We start from the raw sequence: 12,978 nt of genomic DNA on the forward strand, positions 1-12,978 counted from the left end.
ATCTTTTCTTTTTTAAATTTACATGTGAAAATTAAAGTGGTGAATGCTTAGTTTTGTGTACACTTAACCTACACGAGACCTACATCGACTATCGACTGCATGTAGACAAAACATGATTTAAACTACATGTAAACATGGAGTTTTATCAATGGGAACGTAATTATGTTTAGTTTATGTGTGCGTTCCACTAACAAAACACCGAGTTTAGTTCAATTTGAATACGGCCTTAGTAGAAGTACAATACACCCAATTAAGTGTAGTATATTTAACATTGTTTATTACATCTTTAAGGACGTTAGTTCGACCGAATGCCATGATACCTAATGTTAAGTTTCTATCTAAACAACTAAAATGAAATATAAAAAATACCGAACTCATAGAGAAATAAAATCCTTTATAAAATGGCAAGGCTCAAAAACATCAAACGACTAGACAAATTACTGTATTTGATCTTGCATGAGTAGCACAATGGTTTGTTCTGTGAAATCATATAACTCCGTAGTATTCACTGGTGGTAACCGGATGGTCGTAACTAAAAAGTTACGACCATCTGAATATGGGAGACAACTCTAGGGATAAGTTTTTCTTTTCCGATTTTCGAGCAGTAAAAGGTTCATTTGAGTCAAACCGCTTGTGTCATATACACATATCGTAAGTGCGTTGTTATTGAAACCAAATTTGACGCATAAAATCATTTCAATTTTCGTAAAATATTCAAAAATTCGAGCATGATGGTCGTAACTTTAACTTGTGATGGTCGTAATTTCAACTATAGTATTTTGGATGATGGTCGTAACCGACAAAAGATGGTCGTAACTTTGAAAGATGACCGTAACTCAAGTATTTAGACGAACTTTTATCAAACTAGTTTAAAAGTACTGTGCACATGCATAACCATGTTAATAAACTCAGTTGTTATATAAAGTTTACTACAAAAAATATTATTTCATTTGTTACTCTGATAATGGTATGCAGAAATTAAGTTAAATGTTCCAAACGACCATCATTTAGGAGAAACATTGAAAACTAATCAACTCGCATTAAGCCAAATAGTATGTAAGGGTTGAGTATTTATATACTTTTTACTGTACGTTAAGGCATAAAATTGTTGCTTTCAGATTTTTTTTATTTATTACTTTTTATTACCTGCAATCATGTCGGCAGATGAAATTATTGAACGTACAATTTTGAACAATCTTCTTAAATTTTTAATCAGCTATTGCAGTTTTTATAAATCATTGGCTTTCAAATATTCGGCTTTTGGTGAATCATGATTAATGAAAATCCACAAATGCCTGGTGTTTTTAACGTGTTGTCTTTATTTTTTATCGATTGCATGACGATCTTGCGGTATATCATTGATATTTGTTTTAAGTATTGGTTGGGAATAAAAAAAAACTTAGTCCATGGTGTTGCAATGAACATTGTGTTAACCTAGAAAGTATGAATATGGTTGGTATATATTTTACAATGCTACACGCGTTGAATTTAAGAGTAAGATCAAATATTAGTAGTTTGTAGACAGCTTGTAGCCAGGATAATAATTACTAGGTAGAACTAAATGTACTGCGGCAAATATTACATACATATGCAGGTATATATTTTACAATGGTACACGCTGTGAATTTAAGAATAAGATCAAATATGAGTAGTTTATAGCCAGCCTTGTAGCTAGGATAATATTACAAGGTAGAACTAAATGTACTGCGGCAACTATCACATACATATGCAGGTTGAAAATAATGTTTATATTATATGTTTATATTGTATGAATGTATTCAGATTTAAAAGACCAGCACGCTGAGTTGAAGCATAAAGTTCTATCTTTTAAATATTATCCTGGCTACAAGCTATGTATGAATACTGTTTGCTGAAATTCAAAAAAATACATTATTATCAGCATATAGTAAACAATGTAAATTGCTAACCCCTTTGATATTCTTTAGAAAGAAGATTAAGGATTCATTCTGTGAAGGAATTTTTTTACTCATGTAGTAATTTTGACTCTAAATATGGCTCCTCTAGTAGTGGAAAGATGATCCCAAATTGTCAAGCCTGTGCCAGTATCTGATCATAGACTTTGCAATGTCAAAATACAGAGTGAATCTACCGAGTTAAGAAAGATTGACAAAATGTGTTGCTCTTTTGGTAACACCAAGTAAATGTTTACAAAATTCAATGAGTAGTCTTTCTGAAAGAATCTTAGGATAAGCCTGATCTACATTTGTAGTCATAGATTTTTTTTTTTTTTTTTTGAAAGGGTTGAAATATCCCCAAATTTTAGTACTATATAAGAGAATAGGTTTTATTGTATGCTCAAAAACGTGAAGGCTGTTTAATTGTCTTGTAGATTTTTCTTTTAAATTCCACCTAGTAAGTACATACTAGTTTTTAAAAAGTTTATCTTTTTTACAATACATGCAATATATGAAGAAAATAAATACTGTTATTTCATGTGATGTCAAATTTGTTAAAAGCGTCGTTTCTTAATTCGTAACTAAGAATGATCATAACCAGAGCTGTGTTTTAAAATGAATTCTCCACTTTTGAGAAATTTATATTGTTATTAAACTTAACTGCTTATAATTAGTTGCCTCTTGGTGAATGGTCGATTTCATACATTATATTTTAAGTAACAGGGACTGGTCTTTTCATTTTGTATTGGTTTTTTTTTCGATTCATTTCAATTTTCTTTCCTTTCGCACTTTACAGGTATCCCTCTCTTCATCCCTTTTAGTTTCTATCATTTAGTGAAATCAACTTTACAAATGTATCATATAATATATTCATATAACAAAAGACACATTTAAAACTCTTGACTTGTCTTATTCTGTCCTATTTAATAAAGAGTTACGACCATCACAATTTTAAGTTACGACCATCCTGAACATTTTTGTTTTTTTAGTTACGACCATCATGCTCGGATTATTGAATGATCATTTTACGAAAATTGGAATGTTTTTATGTATCAAATTTTGTTTCAATATCAACGCACTGACGATTAGTATGTATGAGACAAGCGGTTTGACTGAAACATTTTTTATACTGCACGAAAATTGGAAAAGAAAAAATTATCCCTAGAGTGTCTCCCATCTTCGGATGGTCGTAACTTTAAGTTACGACCATCCGCTTACCACCAGTGGTAGTATTCTGATACACAGATATTCAACAGCTTACGCAATAGCTAGGATTTTATTGGAGAAATCATACAAATTTGAAATTAAGGAATATTTATTTTTGTACAAACTACGTTTTTCAAACCAGAATCTCCAAGCCTTCAAACAATAAAAAAAACTTGTTTTATAAGGACCTTAAATAAGAGCCGCTTTCAATTTACAAAACCTCATTCAAAAGATATTGATTTAAGAACAACACAAACACAAGGTATCACTGTTTGATAACTAGTTAATTTATAGTTTTTTTATTGCATAACAAGAACGCTAATCCTGAAATTAGTGAATGTGTTTGTTTGATAAGAAAAACTCAAAACGACAGACGTAAGCAAATTGTCAAATGTTTAGTCAACTAAGAAGAGACCAATCAATACAACAAGTAGATGCAAACAGTTTCAACATAGACAATCGAAAGCATTCTGGGTTTACATTTTGTCAACACAATGAACACTAAAACGTCCTGATTTCTTAAAAACTTCTTAACATCGGGAATGTGAATGTTTTCACGTTATTATCATTTTCAAATGCTAATGTTCGTGTTTCTTAGTCTTTAGTTTTCTATATTGTGTCTCTAGTGCCATTGTTTTATGTTTGTCTTTGTATTTTTAACCATGGCGTTGTCAGTTTATTTTCGATCTATGAGTTTAATTGTCCCTCTGGTATTGTTCGTCCCTCTTTGGGGTATCACAAATAAAGTTACCCATAAAAGAAGCGAACAATATACCAAAGCGACATTTAAACTCTTAGATCAAAAATAAACTGACAACGCCATGGCTAAAAAAGGACATTACAAAGAGACTAATAAAAGTAAATTAGACCGTTGGTTTTCCCGTTTGAGTGGTTTTATATTAGTAGTTTTGGGGGTCTTCTAGCTTGCTGTTCGGTGTAAGCCAAGGCTCCGTGTCGAAAGCCGCACCTTGACCTATAATTGTTTACTTATATATATTGTTATTTGGATGGAGAGTTGTCTCATTGGCACTCATACCACATCTTCCTATATCTATACAAGACAAGACACAACAAAGAAAACAAAAGACTTAGCAACACGAACACTACAGCGACGTAATCGTTTCAATTCTTAAATGGCAATTCTAAATTACAACGTAGATACAAGTATCTTGTCATAGGGAGGGATAAATCCTACTTTGTAAAGGATCACTCTAATTCAAATAAAAAAGTCTCTGAAACTAATATTATCAAGATGCTTGATTTCTTGGTTGACAAGATATTCGTTACGTTCGGAGGACGTGTTTTTCAACAGAATGTCGGCATTCGAATGGGAACAAATTGTGCACTTCTACTTGCCGACTTGTTTCTTTATTATTGATGCTGGATTCATACAGGAAGAAAGATAAGAAGTAAGCGATATCCTTTAACTCTACTTTACGCTATATAGATGATATTCTTTCACTAAATAACTAAAAATTTGGTGACTATGTGGAACGGATCTATCTCATCGAACTAAAGATAAAGAATACAACAGATAAAGTTAAGTTGGCCTCATATCTTGACTTACATCTAGGAATTGACATTGAGGGTCGGTTGAAAACAAAACTTTACAATCATACCACATCTTCTTTTTTATATTTACGACAAAAGAGATGATTTCAGCTTTCCAATTGTGAACTTTCCATTTCTAATTAGAATATTCCAGCAGCACCTGCATACGGTATATATCTCTCAATTTATACGATATTCCCGTGCTTACACTTCCTATCATGATTTTCTTGTTAGAGGGTTGCTGCTCACAAGGAAGCTATTAAACCACGAGTTCCTAATGGTGAAGTTGAAATCATCCCTTCGTAAATTTACGGACGCCATCACGAGTTGGTTGACCGTAATGGAATTACCGTTTCACAAATGATATCGGATGTGTTCCTGACGTCGTAACTACAATCCCCTTCCCTTTCATGAATGTGACCTATCAAATTAGACTATTTACCAGATTTGTGATCGCATAAGCAACACGATGGGTGCCACATGTGGAGCAGGATCTGCTTACCCTTCCAGAGCACCTGCGATCACCCCTAGTTTTTGGTGGGGTTCGTGTTGTTTATTCTTTAGTTTTCTATGGTGTGTCATGTGTACTGTTGTTTGTCTGTTTGTCTTTTTTATTTTTAGCGATGGTGTTGTCAGTTTATTTTCGATTTATGAGTTTGACTGTCCCTTTGGTTTCTTTCGTCCCTCTTTTATCAAAAGCTTTTATTATAACTTTCCCTTCACAACAATATTAAAGTGGCAATTCAAAGTGTATTCAAATATAAATAATATGACAAATAAAGAGGTATACAAAAGTGGTTTACTGAATGGCATGGTAAACTCCAACATTAATGAACGAAGATAAATAGTTCCCTATAGACATTCAGATGGCCATGATAGACTTAAAATGGCTAAAATACCCAAGCATTATATTCCAAATGTAATAACGTATATTTTCATCTCGAATATGCAAATTTATAAACAAGTTTGTTGTCTTCTGTTCGTTTTGACAATTTTTTTTGCTTCAAAAAATTTTTTTCTAGTTTTTTTGCTAATTACCTATTGTTATGCATGCATTAGCAACCAAGGAATAACACAACCGCAAATGTCATGCTGGATGCCAAAACTGATTTTTTTTCTGGGTGAAATGGTTGATAGGCAATTTTGACTGGACGTTAAGCAACCAATCAATCAATCAATCAATCTTATTCATGGAAAAACAAGATATAGTAAAATGTTTGTTGGAGAATGTTGGCAAAAAAATATTTGAATGAATGGTGCATTTGTATGGTACGCGAAGCTTTAAGTACGGCAAAATAGCAAGCATGAAATATTTGCTGAACATGGAAGACATTATACTGATTTATATGAATGAAGCAATGACGACCATTCTTTCCATGATGTTGTTAATAGATATAGGAAGATGTGGTGTGAGTGCCAATGAGACAACTCTCCATACAAATAACAATTTAAAAAGTAAACCATTATAGGTTAAAGTACGGCCTTCAACAAGGAGCCTTGGCTCACACCGTTAGTTTATTTTAGATTTATATATATCAGATATGAACAGATGTCCAAAGAGCTACTGTTCAGTAACTGATATCAAAGTGTCACTCAGGAAAATTTCGTCTATCTTCAAGACATAGTGAAATGGTTTAAGCTGGTATGGGAGTCTAAAATAAAAATGATAGATTTGTTCATACTTTGCCAAAACGTAGTATCTATTGATATATGTTCAAAAATATTATAAAAATGATAGGTCACCGCGCATTTTCTCAAGCTACAGGTTATGACAAAATGACACATATTGTATAGGTTATACAGGAAAAAACACTATTTTGTGATAAGAAACTAAACAAAATGATAGAATTGTAAAAATAAAATAGGAACAGATAGTTTTCAGACAATGCTTTTAGAATATCAAGAGAAAAGATAGGGTCACAGTACGTTTTTTCTGGCTAAAATACAAGATAGGAAAATTCCATGTAGATTCCTTCAGAAAATGGACTGTTTTAGAGTTACTTCCCCTTAAAATACAAATTTAAAAACATTTAAAAAGAACCATAATTAATCTACCCTTATGAAGTTATTAATATTTATAAGTTATATTCTTATAAATTGGTTCTTTTAAATGAAAGTTCACATTTAATATATGAATTCCTGCATCATATTTTGCTAACTCGATAGAACATCTGCACCTTAGGTTCTCCGTTTTTACAATCCAAAATGGCGGAAGACACCCATACCACCTTAAAGAGAATTTTGACAATGAATTATTTGATATAAAGGAAGCAATGAACAATGCTTGTAGATTGGGAAACTTTGACATAGAGAAACAGTTGATAGAGAATTGTGACAATATTTTTATTAGATATGAAGATAGCAATAAATGGAGCACTTAGATGGTTGATAAGTTGTAAGTTCGGTAAAACAAGCAATCATTAAATATTTTTTGAACATCACACACGTCAGAATGATTTATATGAAGCTACCAATAACAATCATTCTTTCCATTGATGTCAATTTCAATTTAAATTCAGACAAACACAAAAAGATGAAAGTAGCAGAGACATTACAATTGGCTGAAACAATCATACAGACGAGAACTTCGTCTAGGCCAAACAATGATGACATTATACTAGCAATTTGTGGATATGTTCCGAATGTCGTAACTACAAACCCTCCCCTTTTCCCGATCGTAACCTACCGAATAAGATCATTTATCAGTTTGTAATAGCATGAGCAACACGATAGGTTCAATATGTGTATCAGGATATGCTTACCCTTCCGGAGCACCTGATATAACCCCCAGTTTTATGGTTGGGATTATTGTTGCTTAGTCTTTAGTATTCTATGCTGTGTCGTGTGTACTATTTTATGTCTGTTCGTCTTTCTCTATTTTAGCCATTGTGTTGTCAGTTTATTTTTTATCTATGATTGTCCCTATGGTTATTTGGCCCCTCTTTTGCAAAAATGGTTGACTCGAGTTGCGTCAGTTATTTTGGTCAAATACGGATCAAAACAGCATTGTTATCGACCAAACAAAAATGTTAAAAGTAAATACGGATGCGAAAAAATTATCGATTGGGAGTTGGTAACCTAAAAATGAGTAATATAAAAGCCATGATAACTGAATTGTTTTGGCTTTGGTGCCTGTGAAATTTTTACTTAATATTACGAAGTTTCAATTGGAACTTTTGTTAGGCGGAACAAATATACATAGACAAAATGAAACACATCCTGTAAAAACTGCCAGATCGATATCGTAAAGCAATCTGTTACTAAGTCAGGAATATGACAGTTCTTGTCCATTCGTTTTTGATGCGTTTTGTATTTTAATTTTGCCATGTCATTATGGACTTTCCGAATTGATTTTCCTCTAAGTTCAGTATTTTTGTGATTTTACTGTTTACCCTTGGACTTATGTTCATGTAATACAACAATCACTACAACGGAACATGTACAATCGGTAATGTTAAGCTTTTTCGACTAGTATTTAAACTACTTGGGAAGCACATGTTGATCTTTCGAAATAGTTTCATCTTCAAAAATACGCTGATCTGGTAGTGAATTTGTTTCAAAATATTGATATTTATATGTTTGATAATAATAACATTTAACTTTGTGTTGCGGCTTTGACTAATTCGGGTGTGTCTATTTTTCATGTTGGATTGTATTGGATTTTGTCGGGAAATGTAATGTATCCGGCGGATGTTTTCTGTAATTAGTTAATACTTCAGTTTTATCATGTATATCTTTTATATAGTCATTTTATCAAATTTAACAAACCCTCTATATGGTGATTATACCTGTATAGAGGGATAATCCTTCTATAGAGGGATAAAATTATCCCTCTATAGAGGGGTATTATTTGTTAGCAAAAGTATAAATTATTCTAAATAATAGGAATGTTCTGGAAACTAACAGAAAACCCTGGCCGTTTTTGGCCCAACTTTTTTAAACTTTTGGTCCTCGATGCTGTTCAACTTTGTACTTGTTTTGGATTTCAAACTTTAGTATCTGGGCGTCACTAGTAAATCTTGTGTGAACAAAACGCACTTCTGGCGTATTAAATTTTAAACCTGGTGCCTTTTGCTAGCTATAATTCGTGTATTTCTTTGTCAATTGTGTTCTCCTATTTATTTGTATTGTAGTCCTATAATTTTGTGTTGTCATTTTAATGTTATATTTGACCTGGCCATAAAACAGGGAGGTTTGGCATTCCATAAAACCAGGTTCAACCCACCATTTTTATTTTTTTTAAATGTCCTGTACCAAGTCAGGAATATGGTCATTGTTATATTATAGTTCGTTTCTGTGCGTGTTACATTTTAACGTTGTGTTTCTTTTGTGTCGTTTGTTTTCTCTTATATTGAGTGTGAATTCACATTATTATAAGACGTATCACGGTACTTTTCTATCCCAAATTCATGTATTTAGTTTTGATGTTATATTTGTTATTCCCATCGGATTTTGTCTAATGTTTAGTTCGTTTCTGTGTGTTTTACATTTTAATGTTGTGTCGTCATTCTCTTGTATTTAATGCGTTTCCCTCGGTTTTGGTTTGTGACCCGGATTTGGTTTTTTTCTATCGATTTTTGAGTTTTGAACATCGGTATACTACTGTTGCCTTTATTTACAGATGCATGCGGGTTTAGGTAACTTAATGTTATATGATATATAACAGACCATTTTAGTACCAAATTATTAAGCTGAAGAATGATAAAAGCAAGTAATTGAAGAAAAAACGTGACTTATTTGATCCAATAATTTCCTCTGTATCGGTCTGATTTCTGATTTGCGCTACTTGCAGCTTGTGAAAATGATGGAATGAAATGAAATAGCAACATGATCTTTTCCAACTAACAAATGTACTGGTTTTAATCAAATATAATAGATTATAAAAACCAATATCATATGTATGCCCAAAAATATACTTTTTAAAGACCAAAAGCATTATATTATTATGAATTATGATTATCTCTTGGAATGTTTCTACTGTTTGTTATACTAAAGCTGGCGACGAAGATTTCTTTAAAGAAAAGAAAAGCCTTGTCACTGAATTTGAGTTCAAATTGTCAAATACCTCTAGGCTTTGAACTCTTAATCAATACATCTTTTATTTTCTGGATATGACTGATGATGTAATAATTACAAATTCGTATCGAAAACAATCAGATCAATAAGATTTACTTTCACATATTATCAATAGGTTAAAACCCCTAAGCCTTCTGATGGACATTGCTAAGAGTTGTCATTTGAACAATACTGTTTATTTTCTAATAGACTGTTATATTTTTAACTCCGTGCATAATAAGTATGATTACTAATGTGAATGATAGCTTTTCATCACTAACCAAGGAACTAAGGAACTGTGCAATATTTATCAAGCAGTGCAAACCGTAGTAGGACAAACACATTTTTCATCCACTTTTAGGCATAGGGTCACCACTTTGTACCCACTTTTGTGACCATAGGGTATGAAGATTTATTCAAACTAATTGTTAACAATCAAAATTTTTATCAACTATAAATATCCAATTTGTATACAATTTTCAAAATACCCTCCTTATTTAAAAAAAAAGAATCATTTAAATTCAGGGACACTATATCTTACACTAGTTAACAATTTATTATCTTACACTAGTTAACAATTTATTATCTTCCACTAGTTAACAATTTATTATCTTACACTTGTTAACAATTTATTATCTTCCACTAGTTAACAATTTATTATACTAGTTAACAATTTATTATCTTACACTAGTTAACAATTTATTATCTTCCACTAGTTAACAATTTATTATCTTCCACTAGTTAACAATTTACTATCTTCCACTAGTTAACAATTTATTATCTTCCACTAGTTAACAATTTATTATCTTACACTAGTTTAAAACAATTCATTATCTTACTCTAGTTATCAATTCATTTTCTTACACTAGTTATCAATTTATTATCTTACACTAGTTAATAATTTATTATTTTACACAAGTTAACAATTTATTATCTTACACAAGTTAACAATTTATTATCTTACACTAGTTAACAATTCATTATCTTACACTTGTTAACAATTCATTATCTTACACTAGTTAACAATTTATTATCTTACACTAGTTAACAATTTATTATCTTCCACTAGTTAACAATTTATTATCTTCCACTAGTTAACAATTTACTATCTTCCACTAGTTAACAATTTATTATCTTCCACTAGTTAACAATTTATTATCTTACACTAGTTTAAAACAATTCATTATCTTACTCTAGTTATCAATTCATTTTCTTACACTAGTTATCAATTTATTATCTTACACTAGTTAATAATTTATTATTTTACACAAGTTAACAATTTATTATCTTACACAAGTTAACAATTTATTATCTTACACTAGTTAACAATTCATTATCTTACACTTGTTAACAATTCATTATCTTACACTAGTTAACAATTTATTATATGCTGAATTATCATTATTGTCTCAATAACAGAGCATGTTTTTCATTCAAATATCCAATGTTACTTTAATATTCTAAAGGTGACTATCGGAATTTAGCCTCAACTGAAAATGTTTGCTTTTTACCAATTACCTAAATCCATAAAAATGACAGCAATACACAAAACTACCAAACAATCTGCCAATCTGTAAGATCACTATATTAATGTGATAGCTGTAGAGCTATATGAAAATCCAAATTATAAAAAAATTAAAGGTGACTATCTTAATTTAAGCCTTAATTGAAAATGTTTAACCTTTTTACTTATTAATTTAATCCATACATTTGTCTGACAGCAATACACCAAATTACCAAACAACCTGGTATTCTATGAGGCCAAATACAGTTCAGATTTTTATATAATAGTAATTATATAGTAATTTGAAAATCCAAGTTGATTCGAAAATTTATAGCAATTTAAAAAAAAAATGATGTCTGAAACTAGTCTCAACTGAAAACTCTAGCTTTTTTTTTATCTTTTAATTAAATCATTAAAATTGACAAACATGAATACAAGCTACCAATTTGGTGTGCCCATATTTAGATTATATCAAGATTATCAAGTCCTCAATCAGACTGATTACATTGGGTAAAGATAAGACCAAAGAATGCCCTTGACATAACATTGAGTCATATCAAATCTGTGCTCGGAAATTCAAAATATAGTCTTTTTCGGACTCTGAGCAGTTTGTAGTGTAATAGGAAACATACTTTTTCAGCATTTAAGTCATAGAACATTGAGTTTTTTACAGCCCAAATCAGTATAGGACCTTGACTTTTTTGTCGTAACCAGATTTGCACCGGTCCCACCTGCCTGATAAATATTGCATGGTCCCTCAGATGGAAGTGTATGTTAGGTCGGCTGATGACATTTTCTACCTCAGAATATATTGACTTTTTTTTTTAAAAAGATAATAGATTAAAAATGTTTAGATGGAAATTACTGCATAATATTTTAGCTATTAACCATAATTTGTATCGCTGGAAGGTAGTTAATAGTGAAAACTGTGAACTATGTTCTAAATCTGATAGCTATAATCATTTTTTCTTTGAATGCACATGGGTAAAAAATTATTGGACATTTCTACACAAAATATTTATGTATCTTAATATTGGGCAACATGTTTTTTGTCTACAAAATCTTGTAGTAGGGTACAAAATTGAAGATGTGGATTATCATGTACTTAATCATATTATAACAATTGTTTGCTTTGTGATTTATAAATGTTTTTATTTATCCGAAAAGAGAACCAAATATGTGAATATGATGTCAGTCCTAAAAAACGAAATTGATACACAAATTTTATATCATCCGGAAAATTCCTTTTTGAGAAAATTTCAAAGAAAAATTTTAGAAAATTGATTCTTTGGCTGTCATATTTATAGTTGATTGACCTACATTTTTGAGAATCACAAAAATGTCATTGAAATAAAAAGAAGACAAATTTCTAACGAAATTGCTTTTTACTTTTTTTGTTTGATTATCATATAGTATATCATTCAATGTTTAGCGTACTTGAAAGATAAGACACTATCTAAAAACTACCATAATTCAATTATACTGACCTCTTAATCCGATCGAAACCATGCTCTTTCACTTTCGATTAATCCAAAACTAAAAGCTAAACAAAAGACGGTCAAAGTTCCGTTTTTCTTTTCATTGTGAAGTAAAGTACATGTTGTAGACAGCTATTACTCTGTTAATTGTAACTAACATGCATTACTACATGTATGTAAAATTATAAAAAGTTTACCAATAAAATCCCCTGGTTTTATTGGTAATTAACTATACAGGGCAGAACCTTAATGCCATTGTTGTAACATT

The 12,978-nt window shown here is 30.9% G+C and overlaps 1 protein-coding gene across 1 annotated transcript in view; it reads right to left on the minus strand.

The window, feature by feature from the left end:
* Positions 1-12,860, minus strand: part of LOC143056683 (uncharacterized) — a 53,453-nt gene extending 40,593 nt beyond the window's left edge. The window contains exon 1 of the mRNA XM_076229836.1: positions 12,720-12,860. Within this exon, the coding sequence (XP_076085951.1) occupies positions 12,720-12,741 (22 nt within the window). The 5' untranslated portion in view covers positions 12,742-12,860. The remainder of the gene's footprint in view (positions 1-12,719) is intronic.
* Between the last annotated feature and the right edge of the window lie 118 nt (positions 12,861-12,978).

Source organism: Mytilus galloprovincialis, chromosome 13 (genome assembly GCF_965363235.1).
Source record: "Mytilus galloprovincialis chromosome 13, xbMytGall1.hap1.1, whole genome shotgun sequence".
Classification (NCBI taxonomy): domain Eukaryota; kingdom Metazoa; phylum Mollusca; class Bivalvia; order Mytilida; family Mytilidae; genus Mytilus; species Mytilus galloprovincialis.